Here is a 27,925-nt window from a genome sequence, read left to right as displayed (position 1 = left end):
AAGAAAAATACCATATGATATCATGCATATGACTTACGGTGACGGGGAGGGAGGCAGAGAAGGGAGTGGGAAGGGATAAACTGAGAGTTCGAGATTTGCAGATACTAACTACTATATATAAAATAGATAAACAACAAATTTCTACTGTATAGCACGGCGACCTATATTCAATATCTTGTAACTAGTGGAAATAGAATATAAAAAGGAATCTATGTAGGTACATGTATGACTGAAACATGGTGCTGTACATCAGAAATTGACACCACACTGTTAACTAACTATACTTCAATAGAAAAAAAATTAAAAAATAAAAGCTTCTTTATCACTCATGTCAAATTCCCAAAGATAATACTGGTGGGGTCTCCCATCAGCACACCCCAGGGTGCCTGTTTTTCACACAGTCAGCTGGAGTTTCCTTGTGACCATGTGCTGTTACTGGCACACGCTTGTCCAATTTGTCTTTATGAGCCTTATTTTTCATTATATAATTTATCATTAATGAAAGTATGCATTGACTATTTGCTTATATATATGTGTGTTTTTTTTAGGGGCTAGGATGGACATTTTGCTTTCTCAGAAAGATGGGTGGGAGGGGTCGTGGAATTGCAAAGTGGGGGACCACTGTTCTCATTGTAGATGATAAAGGTGCAAGGAGTATTTAAAAATGGGGGGAAGAATCTCTGTGAAGAGGATCCACTTCTTCAGATGTGGCCTTTGGTTTTCAAGGAAGAAAAGCAAGTGGACAAGGCAAGGGTTCTGTAGAAAGTGGAGAGTGGGAATGACCAGCCCAAGGAGCTACTCTCTAGTATAGTGGGTAACGGGGGGAACGCTTTGCTACTCTGACTTCAGTTGGAGCCACTTGATCTCTGTGTTACCGTGTTGTTCTGGGTGAGCGCAGGTTGGGAGGATGGCTAAGACAGGTTTGAAGATCTCTGTGCATGAGGAAGTAAGCCTCGGGGAGCCCTCTTCTGGCACCCCAGACACTTAGTCATCTGTGTGCCTCTCCTTTTGTTCTTCAGTGCTCCTGGGAGCACCTGTGGGAGGGGTGTTGGGGGTGGAGGTGAGGGGTGGGGAGGTGCAGTGGTGGTGGGGATGGGGGTGGGGAGTGCAGTGGTGGGGGTGATGGGGTGGGGGTGCAGTGGTGGAGGGATGGGGGTGGGGGGTGGAAGCCACAGAGGCAGCTGCTGTGAAGCCCCTCCGGGATGGGATGGGTCACCTGGGGTGGGTCACCTGATGTGGGGCTTCTGAAGCCTGCTTGGTGCTTCTGTAATGGAGCTGTAAACCCCCACATTTAAGTAAAAACTGGGTAGGAGGCTATCTTCTTACGAAAGGAGCCTAGGCTAACATTTTTTTCCAGTGGGTCAGGGTCGTCGGCTTCGGTGTTCCCACCTCTTTATCCCTGCCGCTGACTCGCTGTCTGGCCTGGCCGTGTCAGAGGAGTGCAGATGCTGTGCATATGAGTCACCCTGTCATTTCCGTGGACGAGAGAGAAGTCAGTGTAGCAGACGGAATCGCAGAAACTTTCCGTCCTGACGGTGCCCGGCGTCCACAGTCCCGCAGGGTCCCCCAGCGTAACCGGCACCTTCATGCTCACGTGTCCTTAGGGTGCTCAGCGAGGAGAAAGCAGATTAGAAGCAAGATTCGGGAAGTTTTATATTCAATTCTTGGCCAGTCGTGAGCACAGGTACCAGTAAATTCCTCTGCAGAGCAGAGCCCGATAGGACCTCGTTGTTCCGGCCGCGGATACTGGCGATCGGATGCTGGGCTCGCGCTGTGTGTGGATCCGCAGCCGCCACGCTGACCGTGGGGCGTGTGACCAGATCCCGGATCCCGGATCCCGGATCCCGGATCCCGGGTGGGGGCGGGGCGGGAGAGACGCAAAACCGCATCTGCGGGGAGGATTTGCGGGATCTGCTGTTCTGCACCAGATGTGCCTCGGCTTATTTAGCACGTTCCACGCTTGTCCTGTTTCTGGGTTCATGACAACCAGGGCAACACCACGCTGTGTTTCGTTCCCTGGAAGTGAAAGGAGGATACCCTCCGGGCAGGGCAGTTTCGGAATATATTCTCAGTTACTGATTCTCCTCCCAGAGACTCACTAAAGCCTCATCACTTTGGATCCCAGCCTGGGCAGCCATCCTCCTAGAGCTATCTGGGTCCACCTCTTCCCCCAGCCTCTCGGTCCTCTCCTTTCCCTCCCCGTCCCCCCACCTTTCTCCCCTCCTCCCTCCCCTTTCTCCTTCTCCCTCCTGTCCCCTCCCCTCCCCCTCCCCTCCTCCCTCCTCTCTCCCCCTTCTGCCACCCCAGCCTCAGAGCAGATCGCCCCCACCTGAGGTGTTTCTGTTTTCCCATCTGAGTGGGGGTGCTCCGTGCTCTGGCCTTTGTCTTCTGTCTCTGTCTTCTCCAGAGTCTACCAGAGAGTGAAACACAGAAATGAATACAGACCCTGGAAACACTTTTTTCCGCACAGTCCTTGTTAACAGTAATGCACAAACATATCTTCCCTGTAACGGGTTGCACCCTTCCATCTGGAAAGAGATGAAATCGGAAGTTATCACACCCGCCCCTCCCTTCTAGCTACTCTTCTGACGGAAGTGCTCTTTCTCCATTTGATGGACTTTATATATATTGATCATTTTGCATTTTTCCCCCTTAACTGTGTATCTTGGAATCTTTTTATGTCGCTCTGGGCAAGTTTCCCCTTATTAGTGTTCTGTAAGATGGGTGAAGTATAATTCATCATCCAGACTCCTGGTGACTGACATTTAAATGGTTTGAGATATTTTGCTATAGTACGTGTCTTCCTATGTGAATCACATATATGCAAGCATTTCTTTAGAGTTCCTCCACGTGGAATTGCTGGTTCATAAAATGGTATGCATTTTGGGGGGGGGGAAGTTAATTAGGTTTATGTGTTTATTTTTAATGGAGATACTGGGGAATTGAACCCAGGACCTCATGCACGCTAAGCATGCACTCTACCACTGAGCTATACCCTCCCCTGAAAACGGTATGCATTTTAATGTGTAATGAATACTGCCAGAATGCCCTCAGAATTTTTTTTTTGCCATTGTACACATCCACCAGTGTTGTTTGGGACATTCTGTCTCTGCGTTAGTTGTTGTCATTCTTAGACATTTATGCTAGTGGGAAGTCCCTTGCTTTCGGCGCCTTTCCGGATTGGAAGGCTGGGGGAGCAGCCCCCCAAATCTCTATTGGTCATTTGCGTTCCTTCTTTGAATTGTATGCTTGCATCATTTGGGGAGGGGCTGTCTTGTTTTCTTACTGACAGGATTTATCCATCCATTTTGGATGGTCTTGGTGTGTATTATATATGTAGCATATATTTTCTTTGTCCATCATTGTTTTTTGGGGGGAGCAATCAGGTTTATTTATTTATTTAATGGAGGCACTGGGGATCGAACCCAAGACCTTGTGCATGCTAAGCGCTGTGATCTACCACTGTACCCTCCCCTGCCCATCATTGGTTTTTAACTTCATTTATAGCTTCCTCAAATTTGTCAGCCATTGTATGTTCAGTTTCTTTTGGGTTTTGTAACGAGTTTTGATAACACTTTTCTTCCTACCCGACTATTTTTAAAACATAATTTCCTGTATTTTCTTCTAAATGGTTTCTCTTAAATTCTTCTCATTCTCATTTCTAATATTGTATAATTTCCTCATGTCCTGCCAGGGAGCAGAAATCGGAAGGGTTTATAATACTGTGTGTCAGAGATGCATTGTCTGTTCCGTCTCCTGTTTAAGCTGTCTTCATTTCCTTGGCAGAAGGTTGAAGGATTTCTGAACATGTGAAGAACTTCTTTATCAAGATTAGAATTTAGATATGCCAAGAATTCCCTTTGCAAATTTTTTAATATATTTTTGTTGAAGTCTAGTCAATTTACAATGTTGTGTCAATTTCTGGTGTACAGCACCATCTTTCAGTCATATAGGAACATACATATATTCATTTTAATATTCTTTTTAACTATAAGTTACTACAAGATACTGAATATAGTTCCTTGTTCTATACAGTATAAACTTACTGTTTATCCAGTAATTCCCTTTTAAATGTAGTTTTCAACCATACTTGGATTTAGCACAGAAGCAGTAGATTAATTATGCTCTGATCAACAGAAAATAAAGTTCATTTTATTTAGAGTCAGATCTTAACAAATAATAGTTATAAAAAAACGAAAATGAAACCTAAGCAAATCATCAACATTGGGAATTTTGTATAATTTTCCAAAAAAATTTTAAGCATTTTTTGGGGGGGGGTAATTAAGCTTATTTATTTACTTCTTTATTTAACATTGGGAATTTTAAATTGATAAAACCAGTGATAAGAAAAGGACAGCCCTTGAACGTTTTCTGCTATTCTTTCTCTTAGAAGAGGAAGAACGCTGTTTAAGCCAAGAACTGGTCCTTGGGAATGAAATGAGAGGGTCTGTCTCCAGCAGAGTGTGAAACTGTGTCTCTGCACCATGCAAGAGATTTGCTGTTGGGAAAAGTAGTGATGGCAGAGCCAGGCAGAGCAGGACTCACTGGACGACCAGCTCTAGGCTTGACGTATATGGGGCTTGGCAGTTGAGACTAAGCTTAGAAATCACTGGGAAATAACATTGGTATACTTTCATCTGTGGTCCTGGAATATTTTGCAAACTTTTTTTTTATGATGAATAAATTAATGGCATAATTTTGGTGGAATATTCCTGAAAAGAATCTTGCTTTTAACAAAGTATGGTGGTGGCGTTGTATCTTGGCTTGGAGATGTTAAGTTTCTTCTTGTATATTGATGGTCCTGCAGACACAGGACACATAGATCAACGGATTAACCGGAAAATGCATGTCAGTTGTAGCTTTGTACTCATGGGAACATGGTGATGTTTCTGTGGGAGTTTTTGGTACAAGTTTTCAACCTGAGTGGGAGTGGAGACCCCCATCTCTTACCCATCGTGTCTGTAACCTCCAGTCCTGGGTGATGTTGGCCGAGGCCACTGTGGGTGAAAATCCTGTCAAGTGGGCAAGACTTGTACTGGGGTGAGGCGTGGGGTCCCCAGTGATGGGGGAGGCTGCAGGTAACAGGGGACCTGGGGGGCTGAGGGGGGCGAGGGGTGGCCATGGCCGCAGGTCTGAACCCCTGTCACCCAGCTCCTGGGTCACAGCTGGACATTGTCCATCAGGTTCAGGAGCTGGTCTTCTCACTGATCCCAGTGACTTCTTCCAGCCAGTTTTGCTCCTGTAATGAAAGAGATTTCTAGTCTCCCTCTCTTTCTTTTTGTAGATAGGGCCTTTTGCCAAGTGTTTCCCAGTCTTCTCTAAAATTCACACCTGACCTTTTTTAATAATTGCAGAAATCTCATCCTGGTCCTAAATTCTGATGTGACCTCCTAGTAAATCTAGTAAACCTCCTCTGATGACCCTTCCACTACTCCTGAGGATCACTGACCTGCAGAAAGTGAATTTCATGTCTTGTGTATCCTCACCTCTCAAGATTTCACCAAGCCTCACTTTTTCCTTTTTGTTGTTTAACTTATTTATTTTTAAGTTAGCATTTTGTTTTCCAGGTATGAAATTATAATACTGGGTATGCTTTTGCAAACTGCATCTTCGCTCCACCCCCTGCTGTGTGACCTTAGGCAAATGTTTAACCTCTCTGTGTTTCTGGTCCTGTGAGTGAGCATCATCTCATTATGGGATGTGTGAGGATGATGTGCAGTCTCTGTGAGTTACCTGCATGTAAGCGAGTAGAGGCCCTGTCACAGAGCTCGTACTTCTCGGATGTTTGCTATTATAATCATCCTCTTTCAGTGAAATAGGTAGGTTCCGTCTCTTCTGTAGTAGATGTGGGGGCTCTCAGACAGGCAGCTGGAAACGGAGGGAAAGTGCAGAACACTTTATACTTCTGCAGAAGTTGGTATCATTTTGTCATTTACAGTCTATTTAGCGTTGAGTTCGAAGTCATACTTAGATGTTAAAAAGCACTGTCCAAAGCCACTGTTAACTGAGCAGTGTCTTTTCCCTTGACCTGATCCAGTTTGCTGCTGCCACGTTGCCAAATATAAGTAGTGATCACTTTTTGTTTGATGTCTGTGGAGTTACTGTTTGTACAATTTCTGTGCGGGCAAGTCTGTTTGTCTAATGTCTCAGACAAACATAGGAGTGATGAGGCTGCTGGGCTGGTGCTTCCTTAGAACAAGGATTCTCCTTTCGTGACGTGTTTTGTTTCCTTCATGCTCGGAAGCAAGATTCTCATAAATGGAGGCCTTCTTGTTTTTCCTGTCTATTATTCGATGGTGTAGGGAAAAAAGCGAGGTTTGAAATCAAATTTTAAGATTCTACGTAGGCGGTGGCATCTCAGGCTAGTTTCTTCATCTCCCCAAACTTTGTTTTTTGCATCTTTAAAAAGAGAAAAGAGGTGCCGCCCAGCTCAGAGAGCTGTTGTGAGCTTCAAGGGGAAATACACGCAAAGGCACACATTTTGATAGCAGTGTTCTCCCCGAAGGAGACATGTCAAGCCTGTAAAGTCGGCTTCCAAAAGCCACCCTCACAGAGCACATTTCAGGGATGAGTTAAACGGGCTGAGCTGGTTGTTGGTTTTTATTCCCCAGGAATCCCGCCTGGGGGGCTAGAGGGGGAATGTGATGAGAGTGCAGCCCTGAAATCTGACCTCCTGTTGGTTTGCCTTGTTGAAAAAATAAAAAATTAGGAAATCAGAGCCCTCTTTTTAAGGGGCTTCTTTGAACCGCTTTCAGATTAAAAGGAGAAATAAACAGATCATTTAGTTTCTTCTTAGCAGTAGCGGAAGGTGGAGGAGGCTGGCTTCTCTAATGTTTGTCTAAAAGGGAGAGTTGACTGGTTTTCAGCTGGTCAGTGGGCGTGTCTAGTCTGTGTTTTCCTTTCTACTCTGAAAGTGAACAGGACTCTGACACCTCGGAGTTTGCATGGAAAGTTCAGGGAGCTGCGGGACAGATTTGCCCTGGAGGATGGGGCAGGTCTGGAGAGACGACCACGACTGGAATGCGAGGCTGGTGGGGCTGATGTGCTGCATGGGTTAGTAGTGCCACCTGTCCCCTGACTTTCGTGTTTCAGAACTGGGAGATGGAAGTCGCCGTCCCTGAGCTGGTTTGCACAGAGGGAGTTTGGCACCTTTCAGAAATCTGGACAGGCTGCTGGGACAGCCTGAGGCTCCCCGGACAGAACATTCCTCCTTTTCTTGGGCATCAGATATGCGTTGAAATAATAGTTATTTTGTGAGTGATACTAAGTGGATTTAACTTTGAATGGATTTTACTGAAAACCAGTGTCCATTGTAATACTCAGTGCTTTTTTGGTACTTTTTAATTTTTTTTTTCAAATTCTGTTATCCTTTGTGTTCTATGTCATTACAGGATTTTTAGCCACGTTATACTTTCTTTTCATGTATTTTCTTATCATAGCTACCCTGATAAGAAGTTCCTTTTTAAAAAATTTTTAAAAATTAAATAAACTTTATTGGAATATAGGTGATTTACAACATAGCATTAGTTTCTGTTGTACAGCATAGTGATTCAATTATACATACATATATATTTTTTCATATTCTTTTTCATTATAGGTGATTACAAGCTGTTGAATATAGTTCCCTGTGCTTTACAGCAGGACCTTCTTATTTATCTGTCGGCCACATTATACTTTATAAGGTGACCATAAATGTATATTCCATTTAAAACATACTCTGTAAGTGAAATAATTTTCCAGTAGAGGAACGTAATAAAACTTCATTGAGAAAAATAATTGGATCATCTGTAAAACCAATGGAATCGGTTACAATCTCAGGAGTGATTTTTCCTTTCTGTTGTCTTAGCAAAGTTGCCCTAAATACACATTTCGGTGTTAGACATCCCTCACTGAAATGAACCAGGGAACCATTCTGGGACTTGTAATTGGAAAATTAGGTAGTGTCACCTGGAATACTCCCCTTTGAAATAATGTGTATGGAAAGTGGCGAATCACAGCCACCTAGACTTCAATGATTCCCTGATTGTAAGTTGCTTTTCGGAAGCAAGTTGAGCCCTTCAAGTCCACGTGACCTCCTCTCTTTACTGTAGGTCGTGGGAGCCTGAGTGTTCCAGAACTTCCCTTGGTGTAACTGAAGGGCACTCATCTGGGTTTATCATGTTTAAAAGAGGAGATTAGGTGTTACGGCCAGAAACCAGTGTCAGAAGTTCTGAATCATGTGCTTCATAGTTAGCGTTAGTCTTTGTACCTTACTCAGTGGTTTAGTTGTGATCATAAGCCCCAGATATTACCTCAGTATTTCCCTGCCAAATGGTTAGCACCCATCTAATAGTCTCAGCAGTGCTTTTGAGCCTCCAGGAACAACCACCACAGCAAAACCTCAGGGTTCAGAAAAGCCTTTTTATGGTTGTATTATTTCAGTGAATCTCATTATTTGATTAGCTCAGCTTTCTCGATATACTATGTGGCTAAGAAATTAATAAGTGATTAGTTTTAAAGAATGTATGCTCTATTCTTCATGCTCCTTACAATACAGGACCAGTTTTTTCTTTTTTAAAAATTAATTTAGAAAACAGAACAGGGAACTATATTCAGTATCTTACAGTAACCTATAATGGAAAAAAAAGAAAACTGAATACATGTATGTATATGTTTGACTGAAACAGGATGCTGTACACCAGAAATTGATGCATTGTAACTGACTATGCTTCAATTAAAAAAAAGAAAACAAATATATTTTATTAACTGTTATATACCAAGAGGAGTTTCTGTAATACACACAATATGTTAAATGTAATGAGACAGAGTAAACTCGTTAGAGCTCATATTATTACATGGTGATTTAATGAATTCATAAAGTTTGAGAAGATAGCCACAGGGATGCCTTCGTCTCATGTTTTGTAAGTTGATATGGAAGCTGTCTCTTCTTGAACTGTAAGGATTTTTAATTAGTAATACACTTGAATGTGTTTTCCTTGATGATTTAACGTTAGGGTCCCAGGTTATTAATTGGATGGTGCTAATACGGACATTACCTAGGAAGTACTCCCCCCGCCCCGCCCCCACTCTGTTTTCTTTGCTGTTGGTTAGAAAAACGCTGCTGAAATGTGGCAGGAGTGCTAGACTTTGCTGCGGAGGTCCCCTCGTTTGCACTCACTGGTCCAAAGTCCGCAGCCAGCAGGAGGGCCAGGTTCCCCAGCATCCTGCTTGTGTTTGGCGTGTGCTCGGCACTTCCGTTTGAAAGACGGAGTTGGGGGGGTAGTTCTTGGGGGTATGAAAGTGACTCTGGGGGGAGTCATAACACGTGGGTTCGAGCGAGGGCTCTCTTTCATTCTGAAGTTATTAGATCAGGGCGTCTTTGTGATGGAGACGCCTGCACAGGGCTGGCTTCCGCCCTGCTAATCGTCTGGAGCCCCATCCGCCTGCCCCTGGCAGGGCGGTCTTTCTCTCACTTGTGCCGCTTGCCTGGTGAGTGCACGCCCTCTGCCCGGCTGTCTGCCCGTCACACTGCTTGTGTCAGGTGCCCTCTCCAACGGACGAGCTCCAGGGAGCAAGGACCAGCTGCTCTTTCTGTCCAGCCTGATGGTCCCAGCATCCCATGGTGCTGGGCTCATCAAAGGACTGGGTAGATGCTGGGATGAGGGTGGGAGGGAGGGATGCTGGCACTAATAGACTGCTTCTCTTTCTTTGTTCTTGCCTCACATACTAATTAGTTAGTGAGGTTCATTCTGAACTCTTTAAGAAGAGCAAGGCTGAAAGACATTCACTACATCATCATTACTTTAAGAGATGTAGTAACGTATTGTATCTATATAAGTAATTATGCCTTGTTATCCTGACTTGGATTATCCTTGGGAAGCATAATTAATTCACATCATGGGCATGTTTGTTGAGTGTATCAAAGCATCATGGCACCTACTACTGGGTAGACTAGACGACTGAGGTATAGATCATGCCCCGATACGGCCAAAGAGGGAATTAATGAATATTTTGTGGATGATAATGTTGGTTAACAATGATTGATACAATTGTTCTTGGCAGAGTAGCTATATGCAAAGTGCCTGCGGATTTTACATTGGGGCTCAGGCAGATTGAACAGTTTGAACAAAGTTCTGAGTATTTATATTAAAATGTAGCAAGCTTCTATCTTCCGGGTCAACATCTCCAATTTTTAATACCCAGTGTTAAGTCAAGAATGAGATGAGACGTTTGGGGCACTGAGAAGGAGTTTGTTACAGGCAGTAAGTACCAAACGATCGGCTCTGTTTAGGTGCCTTTTGGTTCTTCCTGAGGATAAGAAGTGGAAAGGGTTTCCAGGGGGGACTTTGAAGAAGAAATACTTGTGAAATACAAACGAGGTGACGTGGTCCCTCCCCCGCCCTTTCATGTTGCCCTTAGAGGGGAGACAGCTCTAGTAACATGCCATCACTGGGTAGCCTTGCAGAGAATCGAATTTGAACGAACCATGGGGTTGCTTTCCTCAAACTGATGTATCTACTTCCTTATCATGGAACCTTTATGGTTTCCTTCAAAACTTTCATTTTGAAATAATAACATTCTGATTTATGTCCTCATAGATACATTTTGTGCACAGCCCTAATTACAGTTTTAGGATAAATGTTAGAAGTGGACTTGCTAGGGAAAGGGGCGTATATATTTTGAAGGCTTTTGATATTTATTGGCAAATTGTCCTAGAGCACGGCTGTCCAATAGAGACTTTTGCGATGGTGGGGATGTTCTGTATCTGGACTGTTAGCTCGTGCGTACTTGAATTGTGGCCAGTGTAACCAAGGAACTGAGTTGTTCAATGTTATTTTGTTTTAGTTAATTTTGGTTTAAAGTTAAGTAACCATGTATGTGACTAGTGGCTACGATTGACTGTGCAGATCTAGAAGACTGAAACCAAATTACACTTCCACTAGCAAAATACGAGTATCTGTTCCCTATGCCTTTGTCAATGTGAACCTTTTTTTCATAAAATCTTGACAATTCGGCTGAAAAGCTTATTTGTATTATTTTATTGTAGTATTTGCTAGTGAGGTTGAATACCTGAGGGCGTTTAATTTTTTTTTTCATTTTTAAAACTAATTTCATTAATTTCATTTCATAAATTTTTAAACGTTTTCATTGCCGCTGTTGCCCAGTTATACTTTAAGATGTTCATCTTTTCCTTTTTTATTTGTTTTTCTGGTATTAATATTAGTAACCTTTGTCTCATTTTACCAGTATTTTTCCCAGTTGACATAGTTAAGTGTTTTGGTTTATACTGAAATTATTGTAAATACTTTTAATAATTAAAATAGGCATTTTCAAAGAAACTTTTGTCCATTTAAAGTAGTTTCTAGGGGCTCCGGGATGAAGAATGAGGGTGAAAGAGATGAAGAGAGAGAGCTGTTTGGCCCCAGGGAAGGGCTGGAGATGTGGGACTGTGGGGGGGAAGGAAGGAGGACCACTGAGGAGGGAGAGGGACCGTTCCCAGATGCAGAGAGAGCCAGGGAGGACACAGGACCACAGGAAGCCACCTGGGAGCAGGAGGGCCGAGGGGGCGTGACTTCAAACGCATCTCTAGATGTTGCAGACTTTGAAATAGTAACGTGATGAATTCTGGGACTGTTTCTCCTTAAATCACCAGCCTCCTCTCACCCCCTCTCTGCACCGCCTAGTAACCAGGACAGTGTCACTCTCTGTGGGCAAGGGTCTAGTTGGGGGCGTTTCGTTTTTACCGGACAGTTCAACACGGGGACTCTCGGAGAGAAGCAGCATGGTCAGTAATTAGCCCAGTGTCCCCTTCCAGCCAGGGGACCTGGATTCAGTCCTGCCTTTTATTGCAACTTTAAGCGTCTTGCTGGATGATCGTGGCTAAGTCTTTTCACCTTTCGAGGTGTCTTGGGTTCCTCTTCTGTGAGATGGCAGTGACCCTGCCTCCCCCTCTCTCTTGTGGTTGTGAAGACCAGATGGGATGAAGCATGTGGTCAGGTGCTTCAGGAAGTTCACGGACGCTAAGTTCAAGGACACTTCCGGTGGTGGCAGCGGTGGGAGGGGGGCGCTCTGCAGCAGAGCTGCAGAGGGCATTCCCTCAGTGGAGCGACATGGCCAAATGCCACCCTGGGAAGAGTCCGATCTTCCTTACGGGTGGCCTTAACGCACAGAATTCAACAAGAGAATTTACATGCGCTAAGCAGGAGTTTGAAACGCGTTATTTTTGTTTGTGTGCGTAGTCACAGTGAAAGTCTCCTCACACTTCCTTATTTTACATCTTTTTTTTTTGCAGATGAACGGGACAAAGTTCAAAAGAAAACGTTTACAAAATGGATCAATCAGCATCTCATGAAGGTCAGTGCATATTTCTTTCGCATCTGGGGATGGGTTTACCTCCTGTAGAGTATCGTGCTGTTCCTGATTGGATAGCCCTGAAACTATCACTATCAACTGGAAAGGTTAACTCCTAGCGTATTTCACGTGCATTTCAGGCATCCCTAGTTATCTGGTGTGTGGCCTGTGGGTAATGGTGCGGGGCGGGAGGATGGGTACGCGGTGATTGCAGGGCATTCTGCGACGTTAGTAAAACCTCTCCATGATAGGACTCAAAAAAAAAATCTCAGCAGTTTAAGGAATATGTAAATATTGATTTGTTTGGTCACAGAAAAGCTGCAATTCTCAGTAAGAGTTTTTTCCTTCCTCTGAAGAGTCCAACCAAGTTTTGGCATCAGATTTATGTGGGTGGCAGAGTTAGGTAGGAATAAGGTTGGATTATAGAGACAGAAGCCTAGACTCTGTTTATTTCCTGTACTTAGTACAACCCAAAAAGTGATGCTTCAGTCTTTGTGTCTCTGTGAAGCAGTTAATGGTCATGGTTCTTAAATTAAGATTCTTGTGTGCCACCGGTCACTGAGAAGCTGATGTAAGCTCTCCAAAAAAAACACACGTGTACAAAATTTACATACAATTTCATGGAATTACTGGATCCGACCGAAGGTGTTCTTTAAATCTCAACTAAAGAGCGCATGGAATTTCACAATTAGCTTTTTTTCCATATATTCATTTTCTTTTTTTTTTCATCAAAGGTTATTATAAGATATTGAGCATAGTTCTCTATGCTATACAGCAGAAACTTTAAAAAAATCTATTTTATCGTATTACAATGAACTCTTAGTCACTTTTTCCCCCTTTTGTGGACAGTCCTAAAGTTGGAGAGAAGGTACTGTGTTAAGTCTGTTGTTTGGGACTTGGAAAGCGTTTTCTCCCGCAGAAACATTATTTTAATGTTATATTCTTAAGCGGTCCTCCAGATCTCCTTTAAACCAGCATGGAGCATAGAGGGATGGTGCTAATAATGTAACAGCACCTAACGACCTTCTCTAAAAGTGATGTTTATTTCAGAAGGCATATCAGAATTGCCTGAGAGAAGTTTTAGTCCTCTCTCTCGTCACTGTCTGACAAAATCCTTTTCCCAGATTCTGACATGTCCTTCAGGGAGGTCATGCCATCCCGACGCCATCTGAGACTCACTTCCATAAGGAGCTTCTGTTACTTTTGGGGGCTGAATCTTCTGGGGTGTTGGCGGGAGATAAAAGATGGAGACCGTCTGCCTTACGATGCTCTTGGGAGGAGCATATGGTGAATTCTAATGAAGGCAGACCAGCAGTGTCCCCCTCTCCCCCAGGCTTTGGTCTCACCCTGCGTGTTCCACGTATATCATGGGAGAGGGACTCTTCCACGGGCTGGAGCAGAGACGCGCTGATGTGAGGGTGGGGGTGCGGGGCGCTGGTGCTGACTCCCCTGGGAGCTGGCACAAGACAGGTGTCCACTGAGGACCTGCTGTGACCCTGGCGTGCCGGGCTGGACCGCTCGTCCTAGGAGCGGCCCGTCATTGGGGTGAATGAGCATTAGGAGGCTGCCTTTAGCTAAAAATTCAAAACACTGGTTGAGCTGTTTGAGGACAGAGGCTGCCTTGTTCACCCCTAGGGCGCATCCTGGTGCCTGGCAGGCGTGTTCTCATCGTGTGTAACCCGCATTACGCATGTGAACTCACTTCCGACAGCCCTCCGAGGTGGTGTAGCTCAGTGGTTACACACACATAGCCCGCAGAGTCAGACGGCAAGGCTTCAAATCTCGATTTACCTGGAATATGTGACCTCTTTCTTTGATCAGAAGACAAATCTCAAAGATTTAAGGCTTCCTTTCGCTGCAACATAGTACGAATTAGGAAAGTAGGTATGTTATGCACAGGTCATTAGTTAGATGCCAGTCCACTTGGTTAGGGTTTTAATCAAATTAGCTTATTTGTTTCTTGAAGTAGGTCAGAAGTTAAAATTTACTCCCACTAAACGAAGAGCTGCTTTAGAGAGGGGGACAGCCGGATGGCCATCTTGGCTGCCTCACTGTCGCTCCTGAGCCTCTTGTTCCGTTTTGCTGTGGAATCAGCTCAAAGCAGCCTTGCCTTGTAATCCTTAGAGCTGTGCTCTCAAGTTTCTGACACAAAACTCAAACATGGGAGAACATGGTTTTTAAATCTTCTATACTTTTATGGCTAGAAGTTACCAGCGTTAACCTCAAGTGAAGAAAAATAATTAAACATCCCGAAAACGTTCTGGGACACCAGGCTGTTTAGACTCGTGTTGTGAATTAATCAGAGGCAGTTCGGCCTTCGTGTGAGCCTCTCTGCGTTCCACCCAAGTGATGATGAGAGAAATTCTGGACACTTTCGCTGTAGGTGGCCATTTGATCATCATCCGATCAGCAGGAACTATAAAATAAGTATATGGATTTTAGATAAAAATCTTAATATTAGAAAGATATTTCTCCTGTATTGATTTTGCCATCTTTCACCTGAAATAGGGAACATATTCAGGGAGGAACAGGGACAGGAGGGAAGCAGGTCCCGTATCTTTCTTGCCTGACCGTGTCCCTTTTCCGTGAATGAAAAGTCTGTTATTTGAAGAGCCTTTAATAAAATGAGATCACGTTGTATGAATGTTCAGGGAAAGGGTGACCGTGAGAAGTGAGTCAACACAGAGTGAAAGAGTGATGGCTGCGGAAGGAGAGGAGAAAAGTGGGACTCAAATCACCGAGATAACATTTGGGTCATTCTGTGCATATTTGGTCTGTTTTGTCAGTTTAACTGTAGTCCTTCCCCTTAAACCGTAGGGAAGAGGGGCTGGAGGAGAAAAGAGAGAAGAAAGGGGGAGTTCAAAGCAGGAAAGGGCGAGGGATGTCTGCCCCGTGTCCTGGGCCACCCCCCACAGCCCTGGAGTTCTGTGTGTTGGGACCAAATTCTGGAGACTCTGCCCTTGGCTTAGCTCCCTGGGAGGGCTGACTCAGGTGAGGGTGTGCTTCCTTCACTTAAGGAAGGGGAAACTTGCCGCAGCTCCCCTGTCCAGCTGAGTAGTATTCCATTGTATAAATATACCACAACTTCTTTATCCAGGCATCTGTCAGGGAACATTTAGGCTGCTTCCATGTCTTGGCTGTTGTAAATAGTGCTGCTCTGAACATTGGGGTGCATGTATCTTTTTGAATTAGAGTTCACTCTGGATATATGTCCAGGAGTAGGATTTCTGGATCATATGGTAAGTCTATTTTTAGTTTTTTGAGGAATCTCCATACTGTTTTCCATAGTGGCTGCAGCAAACTGCATTCCCAGCAGCAGTGTAGGAGGGTTCCCCTTTCTCCACAGCCTCTCCAGCATTTGTCATTTGTGGACTTTTGAATGATGGCCATTCTGACTGGTGTGAGGTGATACCTCATTGTAGTTTTGATTTGCATTTCTCTAATAACTAATGATATTGAGCATTTTTTTTCCACATGCCTATTGGCCATTACAAGTCTTCATTGGAGAATTGCTTGCTTAGATCTTCTGCCCATTTTTGGATTGGGTTGTTTGTTTTCTTGTCATTGACTCGTATGAGCTGTTTGTATATTCTGGAAATTAAGCCCTTGTCATTGGCATCGTTTGCAAATATTTTCTGCCATTCCATATGGTGTGGTTGATTTTTAAAAGTTTGTATGACTGAGAAAAGGAAACATTGTGGCACTTTTAGATAATTGCTTAAGTTACGCTTATGACCATATGTGTAAACGTTGTTCCTTAAAATACTTGGTTTGGATTTTTTAATAGAGCTTTTTCTCCAGAAAAAAATTAATATAGCCTTATTTTATTTATCAGAGCTAAAATTACATTTGTTGAAAGTAAACAGATTGCTTAATTAAAACGTATATTTTGCTGGTGAGGAGACGTCTGTGGCTTTTTTCCAAACGTATTTGAATTTTAGCGGTCTGCTCATTCAGTTGTGTGACTCAGACTGTCCTTAAACTGATTGTCTGGCAGAGAACTTTTCCCTTTTGATTCATCACTCTTCGGAATAGATTTAAGAATAAAGTCTAGTTAACACACTCACATCTGCTGCCTCGACAAGTCTCCTCACACACTGGATACACTGGATTATTTACCTTGAATATCATGTTCTTGAGGTGAACTGTTGTTGTCAGCAACACTTACAGATTAGTCTTTAGCGTAATTTAAATAATAGTACTAAAACATTAGCTGATTGTTATTGGAAATACCCGTGACAGACTTCAGTTAGCTAAATCTTACCCCCGAGAATCGTTCTAAAATACAGTTTACAGCCTTCTTCCATATTTTACAGTATTTATTTATGTCCATTCTACCTGTGGTACTTTATACACTAGAAGATCTTATGTCACTCTTTAGTTTTATTTATTTTGATTTTGAATTTTTGTTTTTGTTTTATTTATTTTCCTTTACTTAAAACCCTTTAATGCAGAAGCTTGTTCTAGGTTTCATTAGGTCCCATTTGTTTATTCTTGCTTTTATTTCTTCTAGGAGAAAATTTTTGAGATGTATGTCAGATAATGTTTTGCCTATGTTTTCCTCTAGGTGGTTTATTGTATCTTGTCTTATGTTTAAGTCTTTGATCCACTTTGAGTTGATTTTTGTATAAGGTGTAAGGGAGTGTTCTAGCTTCATTGTTTTACATGCTGCTGTCCGGTTTTCCCAACACCATTTGCTGAAAAGACTGTCTTTATTCCATTGTATATTCTTGCCTCCTTTGTCAAAGATGAGTTGACCAAAAGTTTGTGGGTTCATTTCTGGGCTCTCTGAGTGTGTATATGTCCATGTATGACTGAAAAATTGTGCTGAACACTGGAATTTGACACAACATTGTAAAATGATTATAAATCAATAAAAATGTTATTTAAAAAAAACCCCTTTAATGGTTGTCTACTGGTCTTAAAATTAAATTACAAATTCTTAGCATGGTCTATTTAAAAAAATTTTTTTTTAAATATATTTTTATTGAAGTATAGTCAGGTTTCAATGTGTCAATTTCTGGTGTACAGCAGAATACTTCAGTCATATAGGAACATACATATGTTTGTTTTCATGGTCTTTTTAATTGTAAGTTACTGCAAGATATTATAATACAATACAGTTCCCTGTGCTATACAGTATAAACTTGTGTTTTACTTTTATTTAGTTTTGTCACGACTGATCACGCGCAGTTCTGTCTTGCTGTCTAGAACTTTGTAAGGTGATCATGTAACAGATGGTGCCCAAGGTCTAAGTACCTTCTCAGTGTTTTCCTGAACCCTTTACAGATTAGAAGATTCTTTTTAATTCATTGTTTGCATGGACCCAGAGTTACAACTTGAGCCATGACTGAGAAGCCACATTCAGGAGAAATCATGTAAGGGGAGGAACAATTTTTACCAGGTTGGAGTCTGGAGAAGTTCATATAGTGTGTCTTCCTTGCATTGGATCCACGTAACTGCCAATTTAGAGTGGAAATATGTCCTTCAACACTGGTTATCTGTACTGTCAATTTATTCCTTCACGCTGTGTAATAGGATGTTCAGTCTAAATTTCACTTTATTGATATGCAAATGCATTTGGAGACCAAGAGGCCTGGATTCCAGTGTTGAACCACACCCTGTTACTAACCTGTTTGGTTACCGTGCGGGAGGCACCTAACTGACTATTACATTTTAATCTCTGTCCCATCTGGTCTTTGGAAGGCTTGACTTACTTATGGCATAGATAGCCTATGCACATTGTGAAGCCAGCAACTTCCTGGCTGCATTGAATCTTTCACACTATTCTTTGTTTTGTGATTTGGTGGCTGGAAGGAAATGTAAGTCCCCAAGCTGAGAACACAGTGATGACTTTTAGGGACCAGAAAAAAAGCTGTTTGCTCTGTGCTCTTGCCCATTGCATGTTTTGTGAGTCCCTTAATCAGCTCTGGGCACAGGTGAGATAGGAGAATTTTTGAAGCATTGACTTTGCAAAGGGCTAACGAGAGATACGTTTCCTGCAAGGATAATGCAGGTTTTGGTTCTGAAGTTTTGCAAATCAGATAGTTTTTCAAGACCTTCGACTTACACACGTGGTTCTTAAACTTCAGCTGCATCAGATTCACATGGGGGGCTGGTTAAAATAGATTATCCGGCCCCTCCCAAGGGCTTCTGGTTCACTGGATCTGGGGGTGGGCCTGAAAAGTTCCGTTTCTAACAACTTCCCAGAAATTGGGTTTCTCCCAAAATGCTGATACTGCTGAGCTGGGGCCAGACTAGGAGAGCACTGGTTGTAGATGAAGTGATAAATACTGTAATGAACCATCAGTCTCATTTGATCTAACCAACAAATGTGCTGATAAGGTTTAGAAAACAGCAGTAGCTGTTGCCTCTCTGCTGCATGGTAGGCACTTCACAGTGTTAGTACTGACACCGATCATGATCGTAACGTTAACCGCTGACACTATTTGAGAGCAAACCACGTGTCAGGACCTGTCACTTCATGTCTTAATGTATTTAACTCTCACAACAGTTCTTACAGGCAGGTCCTGACTATTCTTAATTCCCCGCATTACAGATGATAAAACTGATGCCCAGAGAGGGTCTATAATTTCCCCAGGTCATGTGGGTAATAATTCCCAGGATGCGTGTGGAAGATAAGGCTAAGAGGGATTACGTAGGTTGGACAACTGTCTGAGGAGGGAGTGAGGATTACACCCCCGTCTGCCCGACTCCAGATCTTGCATTAAAACCTTAAGGGTGAATTTGGAGTTGAGCAATTAAACCTAGAGGGGGAGGCTGAGCTTGGCTTTGGACTTTGGTCTAATATCTTTACAAATACGACGTGACATGTGAGTTATTTCTGTTGTGGTATAAGAGATAGTGTATCCAGTGTGGGAAAGGTTGATAGCTGTTTTGGGAAATGTCCGGGTAAAGGCCCAAAGTGTAGGACTTAGAAGCAAATCAGGTTTTTCTAAATGTGAAAAATAGTTGATTTGGTAATTTTGACAATTTCAAGACAGTAAGAGAGAACATAGAGGAGTCTGATGTGGTTCCATGTAGATGAACAGTAGCTTGGGACTGAGAAATTCTGAATATCTTCTCATTGTGAAAATTAATGATTTCTTTGTGATAAATTCCTGATGAATTAAAAAAATAGTCCAATAGAAAATAAACTTACGGTTACCAGGGGGAGAATGGGGTGGGAAGAGATAAATTAGGGTTTGGGATTTGCAGATACTAACTACTATATGTAAATGGATAAACAAGTTTCTACTGTATAGCACAGGGAGCTATATTCAATATCTTGTAGTAACCTATAATGAAAAAGAATATGAAAAGGAATCTATGTATGTACATGCATGACTGGGACATGATGCTATACACCGGAAATTGATACAACATTGTGAACTGACTATACTTCAATTTAAAAATATTTTTTAAAATAGTAAACTATATTTTGAACTTCAAGTTAATTTATGGCAAGAAGACAAACCATTTCCTTTCTCCTTGTGAGAGTCGTTGGAGCAATTACAAGTGATTTTAGTGTTTATTGATAAAAATGGTGAACTGCCTTTTCGAATTAAGAACCCCCAAATTTTACTCAGTGATTCCATCAGATAACTTTAGTTCCTTCTTGTGGTCAAATATACTTTTTCTTCCTCTTGAGGAGTGGGTATAGGTCAGTGGTAGAGTGTGTGCTTAGCATGCGTGAGGTCCTGGGTTCAATCCCCAGCACCTCCATTAACACTTTCTTCTTCCTCTTGATTTCCTTATTCTCGTCGTTCCTTCTGCTACCATCACTACCATTTTTTGAGTGCCTGCTCTGGGCTGGATCCTGGGTGGATGCAGTATGCAGGTTGTCTGGCTGAATCCTTGCATAACCAGTGATGTTCAGGAGGCTCAGGGAAGACAGGTGCCTGCCCAGCCTGAAGGGGCGGGATGTGGCAGAGCTGAGTCAGTCCTCGGTCCTTCTGGGTCCGCAGGAAAACTACATCATACTGCACAGCTTGCCACCCTAGACAGTCAAATGGTTGAAGAATGATCAAGAAGTGAAGACAGAGAAGTCAGGAGAAGACAGGTGCATTGCTCTTCCCCCGCTCTAATTTCCCCCAGCATTACTTCAAGTCCTTTACCGTTATGGTTTGGCCTCTTTAAATGGCCATAAATTTTTATTTGCATTCTTCTCTAATCAATAGACTTTGTAAGAACTTAGAGATACAGATGAAAGTATATGTGAAAAAGCCAAGCAGCGTTCCTGAAGGGTCACCCTTTTAGCCGGAGAAGGGCACTGACTAAGGCATTTTCAAAGAAGAAAAACTGAACACTTTGATCAGTGGTGTAAACGTAGTCTAAATCATGATACATAGGGCTTCACATCAGAAAATGTGTCCGCGTCCCGACGTGCGTGAGGACAGGGCTGTGTCTGTTTCACTCAACAGTGTATCTCAGTGTCTGATACACTGTTCCCCTCAGACCACTGAGGGGTTTGCTGCTGGATGAGTGATTCTGAAAGCAAACGCAGCTTTTCTTCCTAGGTTATAATATAGAACTCTTCTTTTTTTTTAGGTTTTTTTTTTTTTTTTTGGTGGGGATTTTTTTTTCAGTTTTTTTGTTGTTTGGTTTCTTTTTTTTTTTTTTTGGTGGGAATTTCTTTTTGTTTTTGTTTTTAGGTTTTTTTTGTTTTTGTTTTTTTGGTGAGGACTTTTTTCTAGGTTTTGTGTGTGTGTGGTGGGGGGCGGATTTTTTGTTTGCTTGTTTTGTTTTGTTTCATTTTTGGTGTAACATAGACCTGCTGACTACCCTAGATAGGGAAGTAAAAGTGTTGCTTTGTGAGGAGCGAGCTGAAAGTCAGTGTGGAAGAGAAAGAACTTTGTGATGACATCCTTCGTTTAAAGCTGAGGACCCCTGTTTCATTCTAGGTATAGAAGCCGAGGCCCCAAGTCAACAGGTGGCTCAGCAAGGACCACGTTCCTGTCATCCTTCCGGTCCCTCTCATGTTTTCCCGGTTCTTGTAGGTCGTATGAAGTTCGCTCATACTAATAAAGGAGATTCATTTCTGTATCTAAGGTTACTAATTAGCTCTGCACGCTTATCTACTGTTCCTTTCATCTGTTCAGAATTTAGAAGGGTGTTGGCTTGAGCTAGATTTTTCTCGCTTGGAAATTCTCTCGTAACAGGTGGACAAAATTAAGGGGGTTCTCTGCAGCCTTACTGCATGTAGGGAAGGAAGGAGGCCTTTCCCTGCTATTCTTCCAGGTTCTTGGCTGGGCTCTATCACGAAAGACAGATGAACAAGAGAAAAGCGTACAAACGTATTTCATGAAAGTTTTGTGTGATCCAGGAAGAGGTGAGGACCGGAAGAGATGGTTACATCTAAGTGTTTTTGGTACTAGATTTGATGAAGAGTGGAGAGTCATGGGGAAATGTGACCAGACAAAAGCCAAGGGTAATCAATGGGGAGCTTAGGCAGGCCTGTGTGTTCGGACTCCTCTCACTGTCCCTCTGCCTTCTGAGATAACGATGCTCGCTTCCTCCGGGTCCAGCGAGGGCATCTCTCCCATGAAGGTCTCATGACCTGCTCCAGGGGAGGGGGAGGAGGCGGGATGTCCAGCACCTGCTGTTGCCCTGCTCCTTGGGCTGAAAACATCCAGTGTGCCAAGGCGCTGAGTTTAGGGTGGTGTGTCCTGAGCCCTGTCTTTTTAAAAAAGTTTTTTTATTTCTGGTAAAGTTACTTTTTTTAAAATTTTTTTTATTTGTGTTTTTGACGGGGGGAGGTAATTAGGTTTATTTGTTTATTTTTAGAGGAGACGCTGGGGATTGAACCCAGGACCTCATGCTTGCTAAGAATGCACTCTACCACTTGAGCTACACCCTCCCCTCCCTGGGCCCTGTCTTGTAGGGGGAGTTGGGTTTCTTTGAAGGTTATCTAAGAAATTCCTTTTCAGAGAATCTAATAGAAAAACCTGTTTCCAGGCCCTGGTCAGGGTTGGCTGTGCTGCAAACCTGAGGAAAAATCTGGAGACTTCTTTTTCTTTTTTTTTTTTTTTTTTGTTTTGGTGGAGAGGTTATTAGGTTTATTTGTTTGTTTATTTCTATTTTAATGGAGGTACTGGGGATTGACCCAGGACCTTGTGCATGCTAAGTACACACTCTACCACTGAGCTATACCCTGCCCCCAGAAACTGGCTTTAAAAGGGGCTGATAGAGGAAGCCAAGGAGCAAAGGAGGCAGAAGCCAGTAATGAGAGAGGGGTGAGGGGGCCATGCCCTGCAGGGGCAGAATTTGACACTGAAGGTGGTCGGGGTGTCAGAGGCCGTGATGGGTCACATTGGACTTGCCTAGGAGTTTGGAAACTGTTGCCTACATAATAGAGTCATTTGATTCTTAATGGAAGGGAGAAGAAATGTCTGTGCTGTGAGAAAAGGCAAGACTTGACTTCTAAAGATGCTGAACTGAGTGCCTGACGGCCTGGGCCGTTGACTCACGGAGCTGACATGTTCTGACGCTGACATTGGCTGAAAGAATTTCCGTTTTTTTCCTCTTCCAGCTTTGCTGAGGTATAACTGGCATACAGCCCTGTACAAGTGTGGCATGTACAGCAGATTGATCTGACTCCCACACGTCAGGAAATGATGACCACAGTAGATTTAGTGGACATCCGTCATCTCGTAGAGATACTAAATAAAAAGAAAACAATTTTCTGATGATCGGATCTTAGGATTTATTCTCTTAACGAGTTTCCTATAGGACATGTAGCAGTGTTAATTGTATCAGTCATGTTGTGTATCACATTCCTAGTACGTATTTAAGAGTTTTATTTAACTGAGGTGGTTGACAGGGTCATAAGGTCAATTTCACGCAGGATTTTAACTGTTCTTTCATCTGCAAGGGTCCACGTGTGTGTTAAAGCTACACCACCCTCACTAATCACAATGGGTAGAAAACTGGTAACAACTGTGGAGTCTAAGCCTGAGTTTAAAGATGTGCAAACTTGGTCAAGTGATACAGCTTTTTTTTTTTTTCAGTTGTTTTCTTCGAAGTGATAGTCTCACTTCCTTCATTTCCCACCCCAGTTTTATTAGACAGAGTTATTACAGTTGCTCATACACATTATATTACATGTAAATACATATGTACAATGTACTGCACATTTTTTTTTAGTTTACAGATGTGTGCTGATCATTGTTCCTAAGAACAGATCAGAGCTTTAGCTTTTGAAACTTACATAGTCATCAAAGGAGAAGAGCCAACCGCAAGGCGAGAATCCACAGGATGTGGCGGTCCCACCATAAGGGGCGGTCAGATGTGCTCACACATGTTCAGGACATCAGTCATCTGAGTTACGGATGATAAGTAGTTCATTTGTGCCCTTAAGTGATGTGGCACTTTTGAGGCTGTGTGTTCTTAGCTGTAAAGTAGTTATTTACATTTACCAGACAGGTCAGCTCAGTCACCTCGTAGTCTTGAAAGGACAGCTGACAGACAAGTCTCTCTTTTATTGGTGCTTTCTCTGAGTCTTGTCACTTCACTGGAATAGTTGCTATCGAGTGACATGTTCTGAGGAACTTTTAAATCATAGGTCCTTTTTTATTTAGTTGTTTTGTTGAAGTACAGTTGATTTACAAGGTTGTGTTAGTTTCAGGCACACAGCATAGTGATTCAGTTATATATGTGTATAATTCTTCATATTCTTTTCCATTATAGGTTATTATAAGATACTGAATATAATTTCCTGTGCTCTACAGTAGGACCTTGTTGTTTATCTATTTTATACATAGTAGTTAGTATCTACTAATCTCTAACTCCTGGTTTATCCCTACCCTCCTTCCCCTTTGGTAACCACAAGTTTGTTTTCTCTGTGACTCTGTTTCTATTTTATCAATAAGTTCATGTGTCATTTTTTTAGATTCCACATATAAGTGATATCATGTGGTTTTTTTCGTTTCTCTTTCTGACTTACTTCACTTAGTATGATAGCCTATAGGTCCATTCATGTTGCTGCAAATGGCATTATTTTATTATTTTTATGGCTGAGTAGTATTCCATTGTATAAATATACCACAGCTTCTTTATCCAGTCCTCTGCCGATGGACATTTAGGCTGTTTCCATGTCTTGGCTGTTGTATACAGTGCTGCTATGAACACTGGGGTGCATGTATCTTTCCAAATTTATAGGTTAAATTTACATCAGACAACTCTAGCTTAATGTTAATCTTTTCACTTATGATGCATTCATGTAAAATATCCACTTTGAACAACCCGTTTAGTTACCTACTTTATTTTAAATTAAAAGAGAGATACATTTCACCAGTGGAAGTAGCAAAAACTCTACCTTGCTTTGGGATTTTCCTACAAGAGGTGTATCATATGCTGTAGAGGAAATACAGCACATTCCTGCAGTGCCATTGCTTAATATTTATGCGTGGTGTTGAGATGCATTTGTGAGGGAGAATCAATAACTGAAATAAATGTTAAAATATCTACAAACATAACATGGGCAAGAATATGTTGTATTTTAATTACTTCCTTACAATGCACTTTATTCATTCCCTGCCAACATTTTTGGATTCCATTGTCATGAAAACAAAATTGGCCCAGGAATGTGCCAACCTTTAAATTGAATGTCCATTATGGGGGTGTGGGAAATCATATTTATTGGCAACCTACATGCCTTATATTAGAAACTTCTAAATATATTATTTTAAAGAATTTCTTAGTAAAAATGTTCAAGTACTATTGTGTGTGAGTTTTAAAAAAATCATGGAAATATACAGTTAGCTTTCAAATAAAGTTTAAGGAGCCCATGGGCTTTGTGATCAGATCTTTTTTTTTTCTTTACTGGGGATACTGGGCATTGAATCTAGGACCTTGTGCATGCTATGCATGCGCTCCCCCACTGAGCTATACCTTGCCCGTATCATTTTTTGATACCATACATGTAGAGTCCTTCACATATGAGTGGGGACATCTGTTGGTCAGTTTGGAGAACTGCATTTCCCTGTGTGGCTGGAATAGGGAACTGTGCTCCTCTTGCTGGCCCCCCTGACGCTGTCTCTGCACATCCTCTTGTATGAATGTGAGGAACTGAAGTCTGGAGATCATGGACCATAATTCTTTAGAGGAGAAAGAGGGCCCTTCCTGTCCCCACGCAGGTTTAGGTTTCAAACCTCACTCTTTTCTCCATCCATTTCTTAGGCCCCCCCCCCTCTGTCCCCAGGGGCCCAGCTCCTGCATGTGTCCTGCTGACACTCGCATTTCCAGCCTCTCCATGCTCCATCCTGGACTTGGGGGGCAGCTGGCCTCTGCACGGATCGGGGGATGTCCTGATGGCAAAGACTGATGGGCATTGATTCACCATGGTCCATAAGTAACAGAGCAGTCTGCCATCCTGCTGGAAAAGAAATCTCTGGTGGAATCTCAGAGAGACTCAAGAAGAAACATTGGTTGGGGGTAGGAGGGCAGCATGGGAGTAAGCAAGTCATGCCTGGACTCTGTCCTGCTGGGTGGTTCTTCTAAGCTGTTCCTACTTTTCTCAGCATCTTCCCTCGTGGTCCGGGAAGTGGTACCGTGTGATGATTGAGAGCTCGGGGCCCCTGGACCGAGCGCTGTGGCTCACACGCTAGAGCTGTGACCTGGACCCTTTCTAAGCCTTTGTTTTCCCATCCATAAAATAGAGAATGGTGCCCTCTTTAGAGACTTTGAAGATCATCAGGTTTGTCCTCCTCTCGTCCCTAACAGTGGTGGCTGTGGGCCTGCTGTCTGCATTTTTATGGATGTGAGTCATAAAACTGGCTACAGGTTGACAAGAGGAGATGTCCCGTCTGTGCAGCAGTGGTGGTTTTGCATTGTGGTGTTGGATGCCTGTTAAATAGTGACGTCTAAGTAAAGGGGTGTGTTTTCAGTCTGCCCCAGGCCCAGGCTAACACCGTTTTCTCTCCAGTGGGTGTCACAGTGGGAGGTGAGATGCTGTATGTGCTTGGCAGTCCCCTGGATTATTAGTGAACCATCACTTCCCTGGTGGGGTGTAGCCTAGATGAAGTAATCACAGAGCAAGGACCCAAAAGAGCCACAGACACAACGTAGCATTTCCACCTTCCGCCTGAGCAGAGAACCTGTCACTCAGGTTTCCTATAAAAGCATTAGCGGCCTTCCAGTATTTAAGAACAAAACAAAACCCTGATACTTTAAAATCTCCAAAAAACTGCTCCTTACTGACTTCTTGAAGAATAGTGTAAAAATGTCATCTCTTAGATTTATTGCAGTTCTACCAGAAAGACAGAACACAGAGGGGCCTTGACAAGTTCGAAAGGTAGAAATGTTGTCCAAGTTAATGAGTTTGTGTTATGTATTTTTGTTTTTACATTTCACAATTTGTTATTGTTCCCAAAGGTTTTAAACATTTTTTATTTTTACATAAACTTAAAAACACGTAAGGAGGGGAGGGTATACAGCTCAGGTGGTTCCAGGTTCAATTGCCAGTAGCTCCATTGAAAAAGTAATTAAATAAATAAGCCTAATTACCTCCCCTACAAAAAAAAAAAGAAAGAAAGAAAAACAAACAAAAATCCCGTAAGAAACTATATTTATAGACACTTTGATTTTACTGAGCATTGTATACACCAGAGCAATTTTTAAAAATTGAAATATAGTTGATGTACAATGTAAAAGTTTCAGGTATTTGTAAAGCTTATACTCCATTAGTAGTTATCGTAAAATATTGGCTATATTCCCTATGTGGTACAATATATCTTTGTAGCTGATTTATTTTGTATATAATAGTTCGTACCTCTTCATCCCCTACCCCTGTCTTGCCCTCCCCCCCACCAGCCACTAGTTTGTTTTCTATATTTGCGAGTCTAGAACAGAGCAATTGTAATGTTTTTTCCCAGTTGTTAAATTCCAAACTTTTGTCTTGTAAATTTAATTTCTGATGAAGACATTTCCTGCTGGGTTTTAAAATTAAATTTTCCAAACTTGACCAGATCAACTAAACACTTTTTTTGTGTGGGGTCAGGGGGCTGAAGAGTAGCATTTTTCAAGTCAGGCTCCCAGGAGCACCAGTGTTTTGAGATGCTTGGGGGGGGGGGGGAAGAAAAGTTTCCATTGCCAAAAGCGGCTGGAAGGCAGCCTACCCAGATTGAAGAGATTTACGGTGCATATTAGCATATGAGAGACGGAACCACTGTGGTAAAGGACCCTGTTTAATCCAGTGTTTCACAAATTCACTTGGTCATGGATTCTTTTTATCAAAAAGTATCTATTAACATCCCTTTGGGAAATCCTGCAGGAGGGTTTTAAAAGTGACTGCTTTTAAGCAGATTTAATTAATTTTGTGTTAATTTGCATCCCGGATTTGGACAGGAGCTAGTTAATTTGGTTGTCAGTGCAGAAATGTTTTCTCACAGCCTTTCTTATGGGTCATTGATTTTCCAATTTATGGCCAACTTAGACCTTTGGTCTGCTTGAGCTGTAACTGAGCTATTTCTTTCATTGTCCAGAATTTGCTTACTGTAACTCACGCCCTGCTTATCTCGGGATCAGCCTCCCAGAATGGTGTAAAACATCTATGTCAGCTCTTAACGATGTGGAGAAGCTATTTTGTCCCTTTCTG

The 27,925-nt window shown here is 42.5% G+C and overlaps 1 protein-coding gene across 1 annotated transcript in view; it reads left to right on the top strand.

Annotated features, from left to right (window-relative positions):
- Positions 1 to 27,925, top strand: part of DST (dystonin) — a 436,433-nt gene that overhangs the window by 169,560 nt on the left and 238,948 nt on the right. Inside the window, 1 exon segment of the mRNA XM_032463323.1 lies at positions 12,272 to 12,333. Coding sequence (XP_032319214.1) covers positions 12,272 to 12,333 — 62 coding nt within the window.

The sequence above is a fragment of the Camelus ferus genome, chromosome 20 (genome assembly GCF_009834535.1).
Source record: "Camelus ferus isolate YT-003-E chromosome 20, BCGSAC_Cfer_1.0, whole genome shotgun sequence".
NCBI lineage: Eukaryota > Metazoa > Chordata > Mammalia > Artiodactyla > Camelidae > Camelus > Camelus ferus.
The sequence above is the reverse complement of the archived record's forward strand: the minus strand, read 5'-3'. Positions and strand labels throughout refer to the sequence as shown.